Source organism: Crocuta crocuta, unplaced genomic scaffold, assembly GCF_008692635.1.
Source record: "Crocuta crocuta isolate KB4526 unplaced genomic scaffold, BGI_CrCroc_1.0 scaffold112, whole genome shotgun sequence".
In the NCBI taxonomy this organism is placed as follows: Eukaryota; Metazoa; Chordata; class Mammalia; order Carnivora; family Hyaenidae; genus Crocuta; species Crocuta crocuta.
The window spans coordinates 5,887,371-5,910,049 of NW_027528818.1; the positions used below are offsets into that span (position 1 = coordinate 5,887,371).

At 35.9% G+C, this 22,679-nt stretch overlaps 1 protein-coding gene across 2 annotated transcripts in view; it reads right to left on the minus strand.

The window, feature by feature from the left end:
• NAA15 (N-alpha-acetyltransferase 15, NatA auxiliary subunit) overlaps positions 1-22,679 on the minus strand; it is an 81,924-nt gene that overhangs the window by 4,826 nt on the left and 54,419 nt on the right. Inside the window, exons 15-18 of one of the 2 annotated variants that reach the window (XM_077755962.1) lie at positions 13,369-13,562; positions 8,671-8,779; positions 6,754-6,852; positions 1,111-1,254 (exon numbers count right to left, since the gene is read on the minus strand). In XM_077755962.1, coding sequence (XP_077612088.1) covers positions 1,111-1,254; positions 6,754-6,852; positions 8,671-8,779; positions 13,369-13,562 — 546 coding nt within the window. Of the gene's footprint in view, positions 1-1,110; positions 1,258-6,753; positions 6,853-8,670; positions 8,780-13,368; positions 13,563-22,679 lie in introns of both variants that reach the window. The other variant, XM_077755961.1, reaches the window with a different exon arrangement.

Genomic DNA, 22,679 nt, shown 5'->3' on the forward strand with positions numbered 1-22,679 from the left:
GAGTGTCCCATTCTTTTTTTCTTTTTTTTTAACTTTTATTTATTTTTGAGAGAGAGCGCGAAGAGAGCGTGTTTACACGCAAGTAGGGGAGGAGCAGAGAGAGAGGGAGGCACAGAATCTGAAGCAGGCTCTAGGATCTGAGCTGTCAGCATAGAGCCTGACATGGGGTTCAAACCCACGGACCACGAGATCATGACCTGAGCTAAACTTGGACATAAGTGACTGAGCCACCCAGGTGCCCCAGGTGTCCCACTCTTGATTTTGGCTCAGGTCATGATCACAGATTTGTGGAATTGAGCCCTGTGTCAGGCTCTGCACTAAGCATGGAGCCTGCTCAGGATTCTTTCTTTCTCTCTCTCTCCCTTGCTCAGCCCCTCTCCCTTGCTCCCACTCTCTCGAAACAAATCCCATAATTTGCGGCTGTGGGAATACTCCACTCAATGTGTATGGGAGTGGGGGGTGTGAGTGTGGGAGGGGAGACATACCCAAACTTGATGGTATGAGCCAAAAAGCTGAATTCAGAATTCCACAAGGCATACAAAGCTGCTGGGCCTCTTAGCCAGGTGTTCTAAAAGCATCCTACTAATTAAGCACTGCCTGACAATAGGATCCTATCAAGTCCCAATTTTGCTTAACTGACTGAGCCACCCAGGCCTATCAAGTCCAGATTTTGGATTGCTAGCACAGACCTTTGCCTATGACATGGTTTTAGGTGTTTTGCACTGTTCAGTTTAATATCTTATATAAGCATGAAAATGAAAGATGATGGTCACATCCAAGTGAATCTTAAGAGCATGTTGAAGGGAGAGAAAGAAAAAGCAAAGAAAGCCCCTCCTTCACTATATGTAACATAATTAAATGAAGTTATGCTTACTTCTTTGTAAAAAGCCTATGCTGAACCAGAAAAACTGCTGACTTTGATTCACAGTAATAACTAAGAAATTTAAAAATTTGTAGGAAGCATATTTAACCTGTTTTCTTAAAATTAAAATGTGACATATACACAACGCCTCTTTCATGTGAGAAATGTATAACTTTGTCATGAGTCCATTAAAATAAAAACTAAAATTATTTTAGAAGGCTAAGATCAAAAGAAAATGAAGTGATTACCTGATAATCTGTGTGGCAATGAATCAGAATTCCTTTTCAGAAAAGTTTCATTAAAATTCTTTGGATTTGTTGCCCCAAAAAGACGATTCATTTCTTGTTTTAATACTGTTCTAACTGTATCAGGTAAATCTTTACTTTCACACACTGCTGAACAAATTAAAAACAAAACTCAATATTAGCAGTTAGATACTGTGACAGAATTTGCAGAAATAAATTACTTGGTAAGGCCAATGAAACAAAATGATTACATGTAAAGACTGAATGAACCTACTTATAATTCAACACGTAATGAGCTTACCATATAAATGTAAAGAATCTGTGTCAGGAGAATAATAATTTTCAAATGGCATTCAAAGACATTTCATTGATAAATGATTCATTTCCAGGAAAAAACCCAGAAAGCAAAACAAGTAAAAAAAGATGTAGTTCCAGTCTTCTAAGCTCCTAGCAGCTGTCTCCCTCAACTTTAAAACAAATATATAAAGTAGGGGCTTTGAAGGCACCCACCTGATAATGTCACAGCAATTATGCAGTGCTGAAGACAACAGCATTTTCCTCACCTTCTTCATATTCCATACCCATGTAAGACATTACAAAACTTAGTTTTAAAAGAAAACCATGATTGACTTCATTGACCTTTCTTTGCAGGGGCTACATAAATTTAGTTATCACTATATAATAAATTCCAAAGGACCACCAAAGTATTTTCCTGTAATGAATATGCTCTAGTAATCATATTCCCAGGCCTTGGGATTCAGAGATGGAAAAGCTGACCCCCTAACCTCTCTGACTGAATGTTAATAAGCTTTTTTCATTATTATTTTGGTATAGAGAGACAGTCTGAAGCTTTGAGCCAGAAAGACCTGGGTATGGATCTAGGCTTGAACAAGTCACAACCTCTCTGAACTCATTTCTTAATCTCTAAAACTGAGGACATAGCGAATCTAAAAGGATCAAAGTGAGGAAAAGTTACATTTTAAAAAGTAGCCAATTATATGATAGCTAAATATAGAATTCAATAAAATATAGTTGTTATTTTTGTTATAGATTGAAAACATATTTTCCTCTGGTTAGAACTATGGTGGTCGCTTAAAATGCTGACTACAACTATTTGTAGTCTGATAAATATGTATCCTATAAACATAAATTACTACGTGAAGCAAAGGTTTCACAGAATACTAACCCTAATTTTGTCCCATGCATTCTGGTATTTTCTACTTTTTTTTTTTTGTGAGAGAGAGTGTGAGTGGGCAGGGGAGAAGGGCAGAGTGAGTGAGAGAATCTTAAGCAGGCTGCACCCTAGGCCCAGAGCCCAACTGAGGGCTTGATCCCACGACTCTGAGATCATGATCTGAGCTAAAATCAAAAGTCCTACACTCAACCCACTGAACCAAACCACGTGCTCCTCTACTCTAGTCTATTTCTATATTAGGTTTTCAAATGGTAGTAATGGCCCACTAAATTGCCTTTATTGTCTCACTAATGGATCATTACCCAAGTTTTAAAAAACACTGAACTCTTGGGTGGTAAACATCTGTGTGAAATATTCTACACATAATTAGTAACTGAATAATTGATTGATATGCCATTTGCTGGTTAAATAGCATTTCTTCTATCATCTATTGAATTGGGTAGTTCAAATAAATGAGTTATTAAAGAATTTTGCTTAAGCTCCATTATGGCTGTACTTGCAACTTGGCTTGGCAATTTATCAATAGATTTCAAGGGCATAGGAATGTAGAGAAAACAGAAAGTAAGTTGGTAAAATAGATTAATATCAAAAAACATAGGTTTTCTATAAAATATGTCATATCCATGGGCCTTATGGGTTTGCATGAAGTGCTTTTGGGACACTATATGCAGATGGGAAAGTAACTATATAGTTACATTCTAGCTGGTTATAGGTGGAAGCTAAGCTTTTCATGTTTTTTTATTACCTTCATTAATTCGTTTTCCTCAGATTAAAATAATCCCCAAGAAAAATCAAAACTGCTTTTAAAACAAAAAGCCCACACAATTAAAAACAAAACAACAACAACAAAATATATATATATATTCAGGATGTATAAAGAAGAAATATTTATGTTAACTCCCAACTTCCACTAATAGCCATTTCTGAAAACATTTCCTCCCTAAATCACAAAAGGTTTGAGGCTAATTGTTTGATCACCTACATTATGTAGACTGGAACTGTAATTTCCAGGAAGATATTAATTAGGGGGGAAAAAATTCTACTGCAGTAAAACTTAGAATGTTGTATGAATTCTGTGTGATGCAATTATTACCTGTATCTTTTGGACAAGGAGCAACCTCATATATCGTAAGTTTACTAGTTAAGTTTTTATTACTAAAGATTAGTAGGGGATGGAATAAATCTTAGGGGATGGAATCTAAAAATCCGTTGAAAGTGACTAAAACTAACAAAAACATATTCAGGTCTCAGGAAAGTAAAAAAAATCTCAGACTACTAATTAGCTTCCTTGCTATGTTATGATACAGTAACAAGTCTTGTGAATCAAGGAAAAGTAATAATTGAGGGATGGGGAATAAAACTTTTTCTGAGAGGCTTCTGAATCCTCTGACATCTTAAAATTAAAATAATGTTTGGTTCATGCTATGAGCTTATTAGCAGACTGGATTAATTTAGTAATTGTCAGATTAATTTAGTAATTGTCAACGGTTAAAAATCGCATTGAAAAGGGGATGGATTGTTAGCAAAAGGAGTTTCCCTGGGTTCCTAGGTTAGCACTTTTTTTCATTAATAATTTGCGTAGAAAATGCTCATACTCTGTGCAAGATAATGACTACGCACTACTAGGCTCTAAAACACAACCTGTAAGTCATTACCACTCAAAACACTAGAACAGGTTAAATAAAAGTATCAACAAAGCTTTTGGGGGAGAAATACATAAGCACAGAAGGAAAATAATCTGCAGATAAAAGGAAGAAATGGGTCTGTACAAACGAGAGAAGACATAAGCTTCATTGTGTATCAAAGTGACCAAAATTCTGTCAGATTTTCAAAGCATATAAGGAAACAACTGAATACCTAAGCTCCTATCTTTAACTTAGTACTAAGCAGAAAATGTAGTTTAAATTGCTTTAAGTCCTACAACTTTAAGAAAAGGTGAAAAACGTGGAAAGGGTACATACCAAATCATCTTCATAATTAAAAAGGGGAGAGGAAGATGACCTATATGGTAAATTAGTTTAGGTAGCAGATACTAATGATACTGGTAGTATAACATTCTGAAGATTTGACAGCACTCATAACCAAGCTAAAATAAATATTTACTTAGAGACGTTTCTATAATAAAAAAGGTGTCAAGGTACCATTTATTCCTCATGTTCCCCAAGAAGGTGTTATTGTGAGGGTTGCTTTGTAAAGCAACAGTTAGTACAATATAACTTGACATGACAAATATGTTCTTGAAAAATTACTTCAAACTTAAATCTTATTTTAAAAGTACCAAATCTATTAGTTTTATTAAAGGAACTTCTGGGGTATATCAAAGATGCTCCTACTCTGTGTGTCTATAGTTTCACAAATACTTGTATATAGTACACAACTGTACCCAACTTCTTGAAGGCCTTTTAAAGTCTTTATCAGTCCAAATTATCGCTTATCGCTGCGTTAATGCCTCCTAAATTTAGTCAAGATAAGGATTACTTTGTTAACTCTTCCTGACAAGAATGTCAGCTAAACACCTGGAACTATGGATACAGCTAACAGGGACACTAAATAATTCTGACTTTTACATCAGGACCATTCTGCCTTTCTTTGTTCTTCTGAAGCATTTTAATTCTTAATCCAACTGTTCCAGGGAAATAGTCATATGGTCATCAATCCACACACTCACTATAAGCAAATACATTTTAAAATGCCACTTTTGTTTTTATATTTATTTCTGAGAGAGAGAGAGAGAGTGTGAGCAGGAGAGGGTCAGAGAGACAGGGAGATACAGAATCTGAAACAGGATTCAGGCTCTGAGCTAGCTGTTAGCACAGAGCCCGATGCGGGGCTTGAACCCATGAACCATGAGATCATGACCTGAGCCAAAGTCGGACGCTTAACCGACTAAGCCACCCAGGCGCCCCTTAAATATGCCACTTTTAATTAATATTTCAGAGGGAAGTGTCTAAACCCATAAGATGTATATATATTATTTTACTACTACGGAAGGAGTTGATTATACAAAAAGAAACTGTACATGCTATTTTGAAAACAGCTTAAATGCGCTCCATTCTAAGCAAGAATGGACTTAAAACCGTTATTCCTGGCTTTTCCCTGACTCACTTCAAAACATTTTTAATACAAAAACACTAGAAAGAAATTAATTTATTTTCTCTAAGAATAACAATTCCTTCTTCCATTTTCTATGAAGTGGTTATGTTATTTTTTTACTTTCAGAATTAAAAACACTGAAAAACATCTGTCTATAACAGGAAGCACTTTTTTTTTACAAGCATAAATATAATTTAAATAAGGATTTAGTTTTTCTCAGAAGTCAAAACAAGTTAAAAAAATTGTTTTAATGTTTGTTTATTTTTGAGAGGGAGAGAGACAGACCACGAGTGGCGGAGGGGCAGAGAGAAAGGGAAGACACAGAATCCTAAGCAGGCCCCAGGCTCTGAGCAATCAGGGCCCATGGACTGCAAGATCATGACCTAGGCTAAAATTGGATGCTTAACTGACTGAGCCACCCAGTCACCCCCGAAACAACTTTCTTAATCAGGATAATTACGCATTTTTCAAAAGACTGACTGGGATTACTGGTTTGATCTCATTCTTTCTAGGGAAGTATGGATTCATATGTGGCTGAATATTTAGCCATGAGACAGGTAATTTCATAGCATTTGCAGATTGTTCTATTAAAGATTCAATTTCCCTTCTCTATTCACTTAAAAATCAAACCACCACCACCAACTGACTACAGGAGTACTTTACTCTAAATTTAAAGCTCTTGTGGTAGAAAGAACAATATGAAGACCTGAGCTCTCATCCCTGCTTCATTACTAATTATTTATGTTACCTAGAATAAGTCATTTAATCTTTTAGGGTCTCAGATTTCTCAACTACAAAATGAAAAACAATTAGCATAAAGCTCTACCTTTAAAACTCTCTAAAATTATGTAGTTCTACTTTATGTTAGAAATCTTATTGTGAAGATATTTGAAAAGTACACTGATTATGTCCTAAAGTTCTTTTAATCCTGTACTTATTAACAAAAATTTTATGACTCAAAAGAATTCTGGAGACAGATAAATAAGGAGACAGCTAGTCAATTCAAAGAGATTCTTCAATTTTAGAACAATTTACTTAAAGCTTTACATAATGAACGATTCAAAATTTCAAATTCAATTCAAAATTTCAACTTATGGGTAACTTTTTAGAAACAGAAACAAAGGTGATTCCCAAATATCTGGACTGAATAATTCTATTATCAAAATCAAGTAACATTTCTAGCCTTAAAATAAAGATCTTCATCACAAAGAAGAGAACCCTGCTTTTCTCCTTAACTAATTTAACACGCAACAGTTTAAAAATGATTAAGTTTATGACAAACTTATATAGAGCACTTAATACAATCACTATCAACTACTGTAATCAAATACTTAAATAATGGAAAACAAAAAACATACCAGTACTAAAGAGTCGAATCATACACTCATGAAGCCAGGGATGACTAGAATCAATAGCAAATGCCCTCTTTACTGATTGTAGCATCAAAAGAAACTTTTCTATAAAAAGAAAAAGATATATTTTGATCATTTGATAAAATAAGATGCCCTCCTTTGGAGGAGTAGGACCTTACAAATAGAGAAACTAACTTAGAGTCAAACATATCTGAACTGCAATGTGAGTGAAGCAATTGATTTCCTCAGATTAGCAACATTAGCTAATAATTTCCACACAATATTCTTTAAGAAAAAAAGTTTTAAGGAGTACAAAAAATTTAGATAGCATTCAATATTTGAACTAATGCCATATGAACAAAATTTTAAGCCTTTTCATTTGTTAACCTCCTTTAATCAGAAAAAAGGGTCTTCTGCACTACTTATAAATCTTGATTGTTTATACTTGAATCTCCTTTCTTGGGTTTTGTGACATGTGAAATGGTTTCCCTCCTATCTGACTGTCCTCTCCTATCAATCCCTGGCTTCTCTTCCTCCTCAAAAAGTACAGTATTTACCATGGCTATGCTTTCGGTGATTTCTAAGCCCTCTCTATACCATCCACATACTCCTACCCCCATGCTCCCCAGGCGTTAGTAGCGCTTCCATCTGTTGAATGGAAACTGCACCTGAATACTCAACTCACTGCACTTCTAAGTCTCATCTATAATCACCTCCTCTGTTATGACTTCCCTAATTTGGTGCCATTCTCCAAATAACAAAAGTCAAACCTCCAGGCTCCTCTGACATTTTTCTCCTACCCCAACACTCAAAAAGCTAAAAATACTGCCATCCCTTTGTTACTATTCATTTCACAGTACGATGAATTCCAAATGCTGAAGAGCCCTTCAGAGGTTAGAACACAACCAAGAAGCCCACTGAATGGAATTCAGATTGCCCTTCCTCACTTTAAGCAGAACAACTTTTTTTATACTTCGGTATTCCATTTAAGAATATTTACTTAAAAGGGAGTTATAATTAACTGTGCTTTATAACACAATCATTTTGGAAAACAATTATAACAAAATATTGTAATTGCTCATTCCATCAAGAGACCTTCTGTTATTTTATCTATTTCTTCCTGGCCCCTTTTCTACATTACATACTCATAGAAATATTTTGATAAAAATTAACACGACTTTTAAATGGATACTCTACAGAGGTACCATTTTTGTTCCATCTCTTTCAGAAGAACAGTTACACTGCTTGGAGCAACAACCTTCTGTCAGATCTTATTAACCAAGTTCTCTTCCCTTCGATATGCATCATTTTAATGATATACTTAGTTTTTTTTCAATGAACCACTTGGAACACACCAATTCGATTCCACAAAATCAGTATCTATATGTAGTTGAGGCATTCTAAACAAGACAACCAAGACCCCTCGTTTATTTTCTATCTGGCTCAGGCAATACAGAAACCTCAACATTATTTACACTTGCTTGTGTTTTCTTAAAGCATCCTCTTCCTTTCTATCCATCTTTTTAGAAATGATTCATCCTTCAAGATACACCTTGATCACCACCTCCTCTAACAACAGCTAATGAAACCAACATTTATTCAGTGTTCACTGTGTATTAGGCACTAATCTAAGCTTTATGTCATTAACTAATTTTATCACACATGTACATGGTAATTACTATACATGACCTTAATCCTAGTTATTTATGTTCATCTATTATTGATCTTAATGTCCTAGAAGATATAATAGTATCATTATACCTCCCCACAACATCTTGTACATGTATACATGTAGCACGCATTTCTGTGAGGAAACTGCATTGGCAAAAAATCTTATACTGGTGAGGCTACCGGATTTGGGTGACTATGTCTAAGAAATATAGTGATCAATTTTATCAGGGCCACTATCCCCTAATTGCCTACCTTTCCTAAAGTAAATCTCAAAGGCAAAAAGATGCGTTTCTATCTTGTTCTTCACCAAGTTCTTCAACGGTGTTAAAAATTTAATAGCTTCTTCCAATGGAGTTTCAACCTAACAAAAATAAAAGATATTATACAAATGGAAGCAAGATTGGGGAGGAGTGTGATGTTATTCTATTAAAAACACCTTGTTTTTTTTTTGTTGTTGTTGTAAAAATCACTTACCCATTACCCAGAAATGCTTTCGTATTTTACTTCCCATAGTCTAAAGGAAGGGGATTTTGAACTCTAGAACTCTTCACTAGTCTTTAACCATAGATATTACATCATCTCTAGATAGAAACTATCCAACAAATAAAGATGATGATAAAACAGAATCAGGGAAAGAAAGACAGTGAGATAAACAGGTAAGATAGCGGGGGGTGGGGTGGAGGGATAGGGACAGAGGAGAGATGTTAAGTAGGATGAAGAAGGGTAAGAAGGAGAGGTAGAGAATATTACAGAATGAGTCAATGTTCTTTTAAAACTCAAAGCAAAGTAAAATCAAGCTGTTATAAAAAAAGATTCCATCTTGCATTGTTCTAATACAAATTGTATAGAATCCATATTTATTCCAATGCCATACTAATGTGATATGGCATGTGACAATATATTTATAGAACTGTCTCTACCACCCTTTATTAATTATATTAATGTCATAATAATTACATACTTGTAATCATTACTGGGAAGGTATAATGTTTACTATATATATAATTGTGCTATTGTTACACTCCTAGACTGAGTATTTACACATGATTCTTCTCTGTAGACTTAAGTGGGGGTAGAGAACAATACCATTTTTATCAGAAAGGCACTGAACATCTGTGCCTGTTTGTCTTGTCTCATGACAGAGGCAGTGACAATTTATCCTTGATGGAATTTGGATTTGCCATACCTGTCTGACATACCTCTGCTAATATGGTAATTGTGTTTCACCAACACAGATTCTGGCTAAGGAAATTATTTCAAAGTATTAAAAAGAAAAAAAAGTTAAACAAAAAAGTGATGTCTATGTGATTTGCTGTATACTACTATCATATAAAGTGGCTGGCATTATTTTGAAAGATACGTGCTCTAAGAAATCAATATGTGGCACTGTCACTCTAACAGCTGTAAATACCAAGAGACAGGGGAAAGAGAGGCCCTCGGAAGTATGCTTTTCTCACACCTTTGTAAATATTTTGCTTATCTTATTCCCATGATACTATGTCCTACAGAGTTGGAATTTGTGGCATACAGGGGAGAAATGTCTACCTAGGAAGGTAAAAAACGGTAAACTGAAATTTTAATGGAGCTGTATCAAGCCTGAAATGAGCACTGCTATACTGACCAGGGTAATTTACTACCAGGGAGACATGGCTGCTATTAACAAAATGGATACAAGGAATACAGGGAAGTGGAGTCAATACAAACATTATACCTACTGAAATCAAGTTTTTGAACTTGGGGAAAAAAAAAGAAATTTTGCCTGCATTTCTAATAAGTGAGAATACATGCCTCCACAGGAGATCTGGATCTGCTATTCCTACATGCTTCTGTGTGCCTTACTTGCATAGGGAAGATTTTGTTAGGCTAAATCCAAGTGTTTAATTAAACATGCACATAACCACAATAAAACTAACTACATTCTACATTCATATATATACATAACGAAGTACAGAGTTATATATACAAAAGCATATCAACAGGGATGAGTTCTAAAATCAGTACTTAAGAACAGGAAAAATAAATAAGTAAAACTACCCTTGAAAACTCCTAAAGTTGTAACGGCATACAGACATGAATATTTCTATCACTAATTTGCATTAATGTACGAAAACCATATATTAAGTACCAAAATTCTAATCACTGTAGCAAAATGTTCTCACTAGGAGAGGCACACAGAAACTGACATGGACTAAACAAATGGTTGTTATACCTCTATCAAACTTAGTTGGGGTCCTATATTCACTGAGTGGAGTGCTGGATGAAATTTTCAGAGTTATGCATATTCATTTGTTTCTCAAAAAAAAAAATTACATCCAGTACCTGCTTTGATAGCACATATATTATTATTTTTACATTTGTTTATTATTGAGAGACAGAGTACGACTGGGGAAGGGGCAGAGAGAGGAGACACAGAATCTGAAGCAGGTTCCAGGCTCTGAGCAAGCTGTCAGCACAGAGCCCAACACAGGGCCCAAACCCACGAACCATGAGATCATGACTTGAGCTGAAGTCAGAAGTTCAATCACCTGAGCCATCCAGGCGTCCCTTGGCAGCACATATATGTAAAAAACTATAGGGGTGGGGACGGGAAAGGGGAAACAAAACAAAATAAAACACTATAGCCAGTCATGAAGATCTGAATTTACTTAAAGAAATGTACAATGGGACTGATGGTCAATATAAGAGATCTGGAAGGATGGTTTTGATCATATGCAATTTTTAGATTTATAAACTGATGTGAAGTCTAATCCGTGTTACACTATGTTATATAGGAGCACAGCTCCCTATGCTCCCAGCATAGGGAGCAAAAAGCTTGAAACTATTTTACCTTGTACAGCCAGAATATAAATGACACACTGATAAAGAATGTGTGTGTGCACATAAGGGAAAAATAGTCCGGCTGAGATGAGTACTGACTGAAGGCGAGGAGGTACATAGGATGGTGGTACGTGAGGGAACTCATAAATAACAATTTACTGCCTCATGGCAAGCTGGAGAAACAAGGACTTCAGGTTTATACTCAGTCCTACTACTACTAAACTCACTCACTAAACCTTTTCCTATTTTCCTTGCTAACGTAACAATGCTTTTACTTTATGTTATATATATGAAATACTGAATGACACTAAATATACCACTTATCACATGAAGAATGATAAAATATAGGATCACAAAAAATCACAATCTAAAGACTGTAGATCCAGACTTGGCAGGCAGCTTTTAAAACAGCCTACAATGCCATACCTCGTTATGATGGCTTGGTATAATCTGGTGCTGCTACCACACTGGGGATATAAGTAAGTGTGGCTGCTATTACAAGGGGGCATCCTGGAGGCAGTTATCCTAGGAAGAGAAGGCTGTTATGTGCCCAACAAGCAAGAAAAGTATATGTTAAACAGCAGCCCAGGATCAGGGTGCCTTCCACTGGGCTCCTTCCAAATAAAGCACTTTCTGTAGCCATTATTTTCTTCTGAGACTCTACAATCCTCTATAGCTATTAATAATTAGACTGTAACTTGGCAACTGACCCTAAAGCAAACATGATAAGTTGGACACAAGGAAAACTCAAGTCAAAAACAAAAAACAACAACAACAAAAAGGAAAACCCAATAAGGAGACCTGGTGTGCTGGTATAAGAATACTGCTCTGTGGGATTACCCTTTATTAGACAAGGACTAAACAATCCAAATAGATCCTCTCGTTAAAAAAGTATAATGTGAGATACGAAGTGTTACAAAGAAAAAAGTCATTAAGAAAAGTCATGGGAAAGAATGGTCGTGGCACACAAGTTAGGGGCAGTAGTAGTAAGTTGAGGCATAAACATGGAAGGCTCTTGAAGGTGATACTATCCCTGAATAACTGCAATTCTCCATGAGGCCTAAAAGGTCAATTTTCTGTGCTTCCTTCCTATTCTGTATATTCTTCCAATAAACTACCTAAAATAAAAATGTAATGTCTTTTGTTCCTAAAATAGTTAAACAATTATTTATGAAAAGATGTCACTATATCCTTTGAAATCAAGCTAGAGTTCTCTATGGTTCTTAAACAGCAACACTGCTATGAGATATTACTGTCCATCTGCTCTGGTATAATCTTAAAACTATTTTCCAACTCTACTTACTATGTATTATAATTTTTCTTCACTATAAAACAGTTGGTTTTGATTTTCTGGTTACTAGCAAGGCTAATACTGAAGTGTAGGGCAATGTGCTTACTATATTTACTGCTTTAACATAAAAGAATTGTTCGTTTTCACATGGAACAGCTGAATGTCAAGAGCCAGAAGTACACAAGTACTTCTGTGTGGCTCATGTGATAGTGAATACCTTGGTTTCAGCTTGATGATTAAAAACGGCAGATATGATTTTGCATTGGGGGAAAATATTTAGGGACTTTGAAGACATTAGGTTGAAACAGCACAGACCAATATAGTAGTACTGTAAACCGACACATGGGTGAGAGATATACATATACACTCACTCTTTAACAAAAGCTCAGTTTGGTCTGTAGATATAAAAAGTTGCACGTTACCACTTGTAACAGGTGCTATCTTCTTTGTGCATATAGTTCCTTTAAGCCTAACATTCCTGCCTAGTAGGAATTTTTACTCATCCCATTTTACAGATGAGAAAATCATCAGAGAGGTTAGACAAAGTGTCCAAGACATACAGTGAAGTTTAAGTGCTGATACATGGACCCAGATCAGAATGACTCAAAAGCCAAAACTTTCCACCATACCATATAGATTACTGTGGATCAGGATTATTACTACAAGTTTTAAATGTGAAGTATGATCAGAAAAAAGAGAGACAAAGAGAGAGAGAAAGACTAAAAAAAAAAAAAAAAGATTCTTCACTCCAAAAATCTATAATCAAATTGGCTGAATAAGACAGTATAAAATAATAGCTAGTCATGAAATTTCACTCAATTGTGAAACTCTTTAGTAAGTACCTTGGCCAGTTTCTCAGGGATAAGTTCTTCTTTTGGACCTCCAATTTCTTCATCATCATCATCCTTTTTCTTTTTCTGATTTCTCTGCTGCTTTTCTTTTTCTGCATTTTTTTTCTCTTCTTCTATCTGGGCTTTCTTTTGAGCTCTTCTTTGTTTATTACGTAGCTTCTTTAGCTCTTTGTCAGACATGTTTGCTGTAGGCAGTAAGTATTAATTAATTAAAAGCATAGTAATCTGATTAATAATGATCAATCACTAATCTAATATTCCTTTAAAACTCTCATAAAAAATACTACTAGTTGGGGCGCCGGGGTGGCTCAGTCAGTTAAGCCTCTTACTTCAGCTCGGGTCAGGATCTTGGGGCTTTTGAGTTTGAGGCCTGCATCAGGCTCTGTGCTGACAGCTCAGAGCCTGGAGCCTGCTTCGGATTGTGTCCTTCTCTCTCTGCCCCTCCTCCGCTCACACTCTGTCTCTCCCTCTCTCTCAAAAATAAACATTAAAAACTTTTAAAAAATATTACATGTTATATGTGTTCATACGCCTATGAGTACCTAGCCCTCTTAACAGTTCCACATATGATAGAGAACACTGTAACCTCTTCAAAAAATTTTCTTGAAAACAGGTGGAGACCTGGTGCTGCAACCATGGCAAAACATAAAAGTATGTAAGTTCATCCACCAACATTAAACTACTTGCAATTCTAGAAATGTTCATTTCTATGGCTTTGGACTATGCTTTTTCTTAGTTATGCCGCTCTAACCTTGTCAGTTATTCATTCTCTACTCTCTGTTGCCACTATGATATATATTTTGCCTGTCACAATACTTTGTTTATATAGGTATTTCTCCTTTAGACTGTGAACTCCTTGGTGGAAGAGACCTTGTCTTCCTCGTAATCTTTGTATGCTCAGGGCCTAGCAGAATATACAGAAAACACTCAAGTATTTGGTGATGGAATAATGAGTAACTATAAGATAAATTAAAAATCTGACACTGTAAAAATATTTTAAAAATTAAAAAAAAAAGACCACCCTGGGGGGTGGGATGGGGGTCTCGGTCAGTTAACTGACTTTGACTCAGGTCATGATCTCACAATTTGTGGGTTCAAGCCCATGTCAGGCTCTGTGCTGACAGCTCGGAGCCTGGAGCCTGTTTTTTCATATTCCCTCTCTCCTTCCCTCTCTCTCTGCCCCTCCCCAACTCAGGCTCTGCTTCTCTCTCTCTCAAAAATAAAATAAAAACATTAAAAAAATTTTTTTTTAATTTTGACACTGAAAATTAACAATAGCTCTTGAGTATAAACTATGGATGTTTCAAAAGACAGACTGGAAATCACTGACAAATATGTGATAATAAGCTAAAAAATCTTTATTATTTAGTCTTCAAGCAGTAGATCTAAAAGCTACCTGTATAATTGGTTATTTATTTGGTAATACTTGTTGATACTGAAAAATGAAAAAAAATCATTCTAAAATATACCACCAATGTGGTATTTTTAAATATGCCCATAAATTAATTCTCTCCTTCAAAAGGTATAACCTAGTTCCCTGCTTCCCTTAATTATGGGCTATACTTACTGACTCACTTCTAACACATGAAATGTGCTAGAAATCAAAGTGTATAACATCCAAGATCAGAACATAAAAGCACTGTGGATTCTTCCTTGCTTTCTGTTGGACCACTCAGAAGAAACCAACTGCCATGTTGTGAAGATACCCAAACTACCTTATGGAAAGACCCAGGTGACCAAGAAAAGGCCTCTAGCTGTACGAGGAAGACATCCTGGAAGCAGATTCTCCCAACTCAACTCTTCAGACGCCCTGGCTTGACATCTTGACTTCAAACTCCTGAGGGACCTTGCATCTTTCAAAATCATACAACTAAGTGACTTCTGAATTCCTGACCCACAGTAACTCTGATATAATAAATGTTTGTTATTTAAAGCTATGTGTAAGCAATAGCAGCAACAGATAACCAAGACAGATTTTGGTACCTGAAAGGAGGATGCTGCTGCAATAAAAATCTAAAATAAGGACTGACTTTGGTTCCAGAGAGTGGGAAAAGGTGGAAAGACTTGGAGAAAAGCATTAATGGAAGCTCAAAGAACCCCACCTAGACTATTAATAGAGTCTGGATTTTGAAAAGGCTGCAAGTGAGACATGTTATAGTCATGTAGAGGCAGAAAGTGAAGTAATATTTATAAAATCTATCAAATGAATGGGGTGATCTAGCTAGAGGGATTTCCAGACTCTCCTCCCTCAAAAAAAGGTCATTAAGGGAGCATCTGATTCCTCTTGCAGCTTGTATTAAAAATGCAAGAAAAAGAAACAAATGAAACAAAGACTTATGGCTTTGAAAAGTCTCAGCTGCTCAGGAAATGGTTGCTGAGCAAAGATCAAATTCAGAGAAGTGCCAAGAAAGTTTGTCAACGGGGAAAGAAGAGTTTGGCTTTAAAATCTTTTAAGACTCAGGAGTGCCTAGGTGGCTCAGTTGGTTAAGCATCTGACTATTGATCTTGGTTCAGGTCCTATGTTGGGCTCCATGCTGAGTAGGGAGCCTATCAAAGACCAAGGAGGGAGGGAGATTCCTTTAAGGCTCAGAACTCAGAAAGATGGGTACCTCAGTTACTAGTCACCCAAAAGGCTCCCTCAAAAATTTTAAGGTATGAATCACAGATCCTCTCAAACAACAAAGCTTCTAAGAAACTTAAGCGTGCTGTCCTCTCAGTGCTCAAGGTAGACAAAGATATCCATGCATGTGGATTCTAGTAAGAGTCACAAAAGATTCATAAAGGTTTTAAGAGAATTAGATGGGCAGAATCATGGCAAATCTGTAGTGAAAGGAACAGAGATGGTATAAAATGAAAAGACCCCCCCAAATTTTGGAAGCAGACTGAAAAACTGCTAAGTTGCAAATAATTAATTTTCAGAAAGTAATCTATACACCCAACGTGGGGCTTGAACCCATGACCCCAAGATCAAGAGTCATAAGCTTTTCCAACTGAGCCAGCCAGGTGTCCCACAAATGCCAACTTTTAAGAACAAGAAAAGATGATGCAGAGGGTGGAACCAAGAAACCACAACATAAAACCAAGAGCCATAAGATAATTACTCCTACATCATGAGTCCTAATCCTGTGCCCAACTGGACTTGAGAACTGACATGAACTGGTAACTCTTGTGTACCTCTCATTTCCCCCTCATCACCCCCTCTTGAACAAGAATATCAACACTGGGTACCCTATTCCTCTTGTATCAATTTATACTGAATATGAGGTTGACACAGGACTTCATATCAAGAACTATATGTAAAGAGCTATACTAACTATACTAAAGAACCATATTCAAGAAAACTTATCAGCACCTGCAACTCATTTATATGTAACATTCTGGACTTGGAGCCAATGCTGTAATGATATGAGATTTTTGAAGGCCTTGGGAGGGGCAAGTGTATTTTGCATTTAGGAATAATGTAAATAATTTGTGTCCTGAATGTAGAAATAGTAGTTAAAAATATATGTCTAAAAATTGTTTCATTCTTCTCCCACTCAAATATAGGTTATACTTGGTAATTCAATGCTACCAATTAGAATGTGAAGGAAGTAATGGAGTGTTCTGTCAAGAGAAGAGAACATTAAAAGTGTTGTGGCGTCTTCCTTGCTCTCTCATGGCTAGTTACTATGCCTTGATGGACTCAAGACACTCTCTAGAGAGACTGAGATATGGCCACCTACCAAAAGCCATGAGAGTGAGCCATCTAGGAAATGGATCTCTGAGTCTTAAACTTTCGAATGACTGTAGCCCCAGCAACACCTCAACTACGACTTTATAAGAGAGCTTAGGCAGAGCCACCTAGAGGCTACTAAATTCCTGAACCATGTAAATAATTATTTTAAGCTGCTAAATTTAGGAAAATTTATTATGTGGCAATAGATAACAACCATCAGAATACAGACTTGTTTCTCTTTTTCCTAGTAAAGAAGTCCTTCCTACTGAAAAAGAAAATTTCAAACAAGGACCAGAACTGACATTCTGGAAACACAGGTCTATAAATGAATAGCCACAAAAATGCTGAACCTTTTAATGACTGGTAAAATAATTGCTACCACTTTCATCCTTACTACACACTAGATACCATCCTGACATTATTTTATTTAATATCCTTAATAATCTTATGGATTAGAATATATTATTTTATGTATGAGAAAACTGAGGTTTCAGAGGAAAAACAGTAATTCAAGTAATAATAAAAGGCAGAGCAGGGATTTAAATCCACCTCTCTCTGATTCCAAATTCTGCGCATGTTATACCAGGGGTCAGCAATCTTTTCTATAATGAGCCAGATACCAAATATTTTCAGGTCTCTGGTGCAACTAAACTCACCTGTTGTAGCAAAAAATTAGCCATAAGTAATATATAAATGAATAGGCTCAGCTGTGTCCCAATAAAACTTCATTTATCAAATCATGCTGCAGTATGGATCTGGCCCAATGGCTAGTTTGTGACCTTATTCTATATTATCTGCCACTGCCTTGAAAGGACCCACGTAGTTAATAATAAAAGAATTGCCATACAAAAATAGGAAAGGAATAACTATGTAAGAAATTAAAATAGAAATTAATTCAAATCCTGTTTCACTTAATGTAGCACTAAGTTATCTGGATAAGCACTGTCTCAACTTTAAAGAATTACCTATTACTTGCATTAACATAATAGAGGCTCAGGATTTCAGCTCAGGAGAAGCCAGAAGAGAATTCTACTATACTAGAATATTGCACTGTCTAAAAAAAAAAAAAAAAAATTGTGTGTAGCAGCACCTGGGTGGCTCAGTCAGTTAAGCATCCAACTTTCGCTCAGGTCACGATTTCATGATCCATGAGATCCATGATCCATGAGCCCATGCATCAGGCTCTGTACTGACAGCTCAGAGCCTGGAGCCTGCTTCAGATTCTGTGTCTCCTTTTCTCTTTGCCCCTCCCCTGCTCACTCTCTGTCCCTTGGTCTCTCTCAAAAAAAAACAAACATTAAAAAAAAAAAAAATTAAAAAATTGTGTATGTATGTGTATACATGCATATACATGTATACATAGCAAATAACATCTGAACCTAGAGTACTCTAGTCAGCCAAATCAACATCCACACAAGAAAGCAAAATAAATCTGGCCACATATAGACTGTAGGTTTACTGAAAAGATAAAACATAAAAAGGGAAAAATAACTTCTCAACTAAATAAAGGGTAACTACCACATATTTACTAAAAATAGCAACCTTTATGGTGGATGGACCGTGAGAAACTTTATGTCTAAAGATAAAGAAGGCAGCAAGTACACTGCTGTTTCTGTTAGCAGCTTTTGCAACCCTCACCAGTGCAATAAGGCGTGGAAAAGAGAGGAATAAATTCTGAAAGAAACCAAACTACTAATGTTTACAGATTAATATAATAGCTTATATAGAAAAATTTTTTAAAATCAACTGGAAAAACTAAACTTAATTATCAGAGTTTAATAAGGATACCAACTTGACAAAAACTGTAATAACATTCATTTAGAATACTGTTAAAGAGATGGGGCACCTGGGTGTCTCGGTTGAGGTTCCAACTTCAGCTCAGGTCATGAACTTGCAGTTCAGGACTTTGAGCCCCATACCAGGCTCACTGCTGTCAGTGTGGTCCCTGCTTCAGATCCTCTGTCCCCCTCTCTCTGCCCCTCCTACCCTGCTCACAATCTCTCTCAAAAATAAATAAATAAACATTAAAAAAACAAATTCAGAATACTGTAATGAAAAAAAAACATGTAGAGTAATGCTACAAATTACTCTACAAATTCACCAAGGTTATAGGACAATTAAATAGATACATGCATTCTTGTATACAAAGATTTAATATTGTTTAAGATATCCCCACCCCAAACAGTAATCTGTCTTTTAAACGCAATTCGAATTAAAAATTCCAAAAGAAACTTTTTGGCAGACAAGCTAATTCCACAGTTCACATATAAGCAAAAACTGCATGTAAAGGCAAGAAAATTCTAAAGACACAGTATTAGATTAAGAGACAGATAAGAACAGAAACTTGAATACTGGTATCAATATCGCAGTCTTAATGTCTTTATAATAAGTTTTGATGTGTGTTACAACCAGACACCATATCCACAATTCACTACATTATTTTTCACAGCTCAGTTCATAATAAAGGTGGCATTTTATTCATTCATTCATTTGAGAGAGAGAGCGAGCTCACAGAGGGAAAGGGAGAGGAGGAGGATGGAGGGGAGGAAGAGAAAGAAAGAAAAGGGAAGGGAATGAATCTTAAGCAGGCTCCTTGCTCAGCACAGAGCCAGTCCAGGTGGGGCTCGATCTCATGACTCTGATATTATGACCTGAGCTGAAATCAAGAGTCAAATTTGGCCCAAATGACCGAGCCACCCATGTGCCACTTCATTTATTTTTTAAAGATTTTATTTTTAAGTAACCTCTACACTCAACATGGGGCTTGAACTCATAACCCCAAGTTCAAGAGTTGCATGCTCCACAAGTGAGCAGCCATAGTCCCCTAAAGATGGCATTTAAATCAGTAGAGAATATGACAACTTATCAATAAATATTGTTGAGGAACTGGCAGTCTACTTGCAGGTAATAAGCTACCTTCTACCTCACATCAGTATATAAAAATTAACTCCAGATGATTAAATAACAAACTGTAAACATAGCAGAACAACTATAAGGAACACTAAAGATATTTAGGAATATCTTTTAAATTTTGAAGTAGAAAGTCTTTTTATACAAGACCTAAAAGCCACAAAAGAGTAAAGAAATTTTATCTCATAGAAACTAATACTTCTACACAATAAAAGATACCCAGCATAAAGTTAAGACCTAAGTACAACAGGAAGAAAATTTCTGCAATATATAAATAAGGATTAAAGTCCTGAATATGTACATAACTCCTATAAGCCAAGAAGTTGAAAACTAAAATGGGAAAAAAATAACCCAAAAAACATATAATCCAGTGAAGAAATGGGCAAAAGACATGAACAGACACTTCTCCAAAGAATACATCCAGATGGCTAATAGACACGTGAAAAACTGTTCAACATCACTCATCATCAGGGAAATACAAATTAAAACCACAATGAGATACTACCTCATAACAGTCAGAATGACTAAAATTAACAATTCCAGGCAACAACAGATGTTGGCGGGGATGCGGGGAAAGAGAATCTCTTTTGCAATGCTGGTGGGAATGCAAACTGGCACAGCCACTCTGGAAAACAGTATGGAGGTTCCTCAAAAACTTAAAAATAGAACTACCTTACGACCCAGCAATTGCACTACTAGGTATTGATCCAAGGGATGCAAGGGTACTGTTTCGAAGGGGCACATGCACTCCAATGTTTATAGCAGTGCTATCGACAATAGCAAAAGTATGGAAAGAGACCAAACGTCCATCAATGGATGAATGGATAAAGAAGATGTGGTGTGTGCGCGCACGCGTGTGTGTATATACATATATATACATACACACACGTATGTATATATATGTGTACACACATGCGCGCGCGCACACACACACACACACACACACACTGGAATATTACTGGGCAATCAAAAAGAATGAAATCTTGCCATTTGCAACTACTTGGATAGAACTAGAAAGTATTATGCTAAGCAAAATTAGTCAGAGAAAGACAAATATCATATGACTTCACTCACAAGAGGACTTTAAGATACAAAACAGATGAACATAGGAAGAGAAGCAAAAATAATATAAAAACAGGGAGGGGACAAAACATAAGAGACGTTTAAATATAGAGAACAAACAGAGGGTTGCTAAAGGAGCTATGGGAGGGGGAATGGGCTAAATGGATAAGGGGCATTAAGGAAGACACCTGTTGGGATGAGCACTGGGTATTATACATAGGGGATCAATCACTGGAATCTACTCCTAATATCGCTGTTGTACTACATGCTAACTAGCTTTGATGTTAATTAAAAAATAAATTTTTTTAAAAAAGGGAAAAAGGTATGAGCAGGCAATTCATACAAGAAACCCAAAGGCCACAAGAAAGCATATACAGCCGTTCCACTCATAAAAATTTAGGAATTATAAAGCAGATGCTTCCCTCAAAATAACAAAAATGTAAAGAACGGATAATTTTCAGTGTTAGTAATAAAATAAAAGATAAGCTCACAATACAGTGTTTGTGGCAATAAAAACTGATGAACCTTTAAGGAAGGAAATTTGACACTATTTCAAATTCTCATACTTTTTAACCCAGTAATTTCTACTTCTAACAATCCATGCTAAATAAAAATGTGCAAAATGATGTACAAGGACATTTACCATAGCACTGTAATGGTGGGGGGAAACACACACACAAACAAGTTCCCACATAGCCCTTAAAATTACTGATGACTGTCATTAAGTTATGCCCAGACATGGAGCAACACTATGAAAAATAAAGTCTAAGTTGCAGAATATTGGGAATAATATCACTCATTTATGAAGCTAAAAAAATGAAACAAATGAAAACCAAACAATCTCGAAGAACTGTCCTGAAATGTGTGTGTGTAGTTTATGTACACATAAACGTAATTGTGCACAAAGGAAACTGAACCTTTTATAGGGACATTCTTTAAAAGAAGATGACCTACAGAAGAGAACAGTGAAAGGGAATTTTCATATTTGTTGTGTATTTTTGAACTGCTGTAACTTTTTATAATTGAGTTAATTGTACATTTGTATAATTTGAAGAAGAGGAGAAAGGTAGGAGTGAACAGAAAGGTAAACAAAAGAAGCCAGAAGATAAACAGCTCTCAGCTTCACAGATCGTAGATTCTTACTGGCATTTTCTTACTAGTTGAAGCAACAACAGGTAGAGAGAGGGTCAAGTGAAATCTGTACGAGGGTTTAAATGTTCCTAGGCAAAAGGAAGTAAAATTTAATAACAAATTAACAAAAGGATCCTCTTTAGCAGGAGGAAGAACGCAAAAAACAACCAACCATAACTTAAGAAGAATAAACTCAGGACTAAATAATAAAATTGTGACACACTTCTTACACCCCATCTCCTGTAACATACTTCTTACACTCCGTCTCCTGTAACATTTTTGTCATGAACTAAGTCACAAAATATTTGGAGGCACAATTAATTTAAATCCTTCTACATGTCTCTCTCATTTTTACCGAGAATCTTTCCCATATAATTATCTAAGGAATACTATACATCTGACATCATGGTATAAAAAATAGCACCTTAAAAACTGGCCAAATGATAAATCACTAGGCAGTTTTACTAGCTTAATTCCAAGCTGG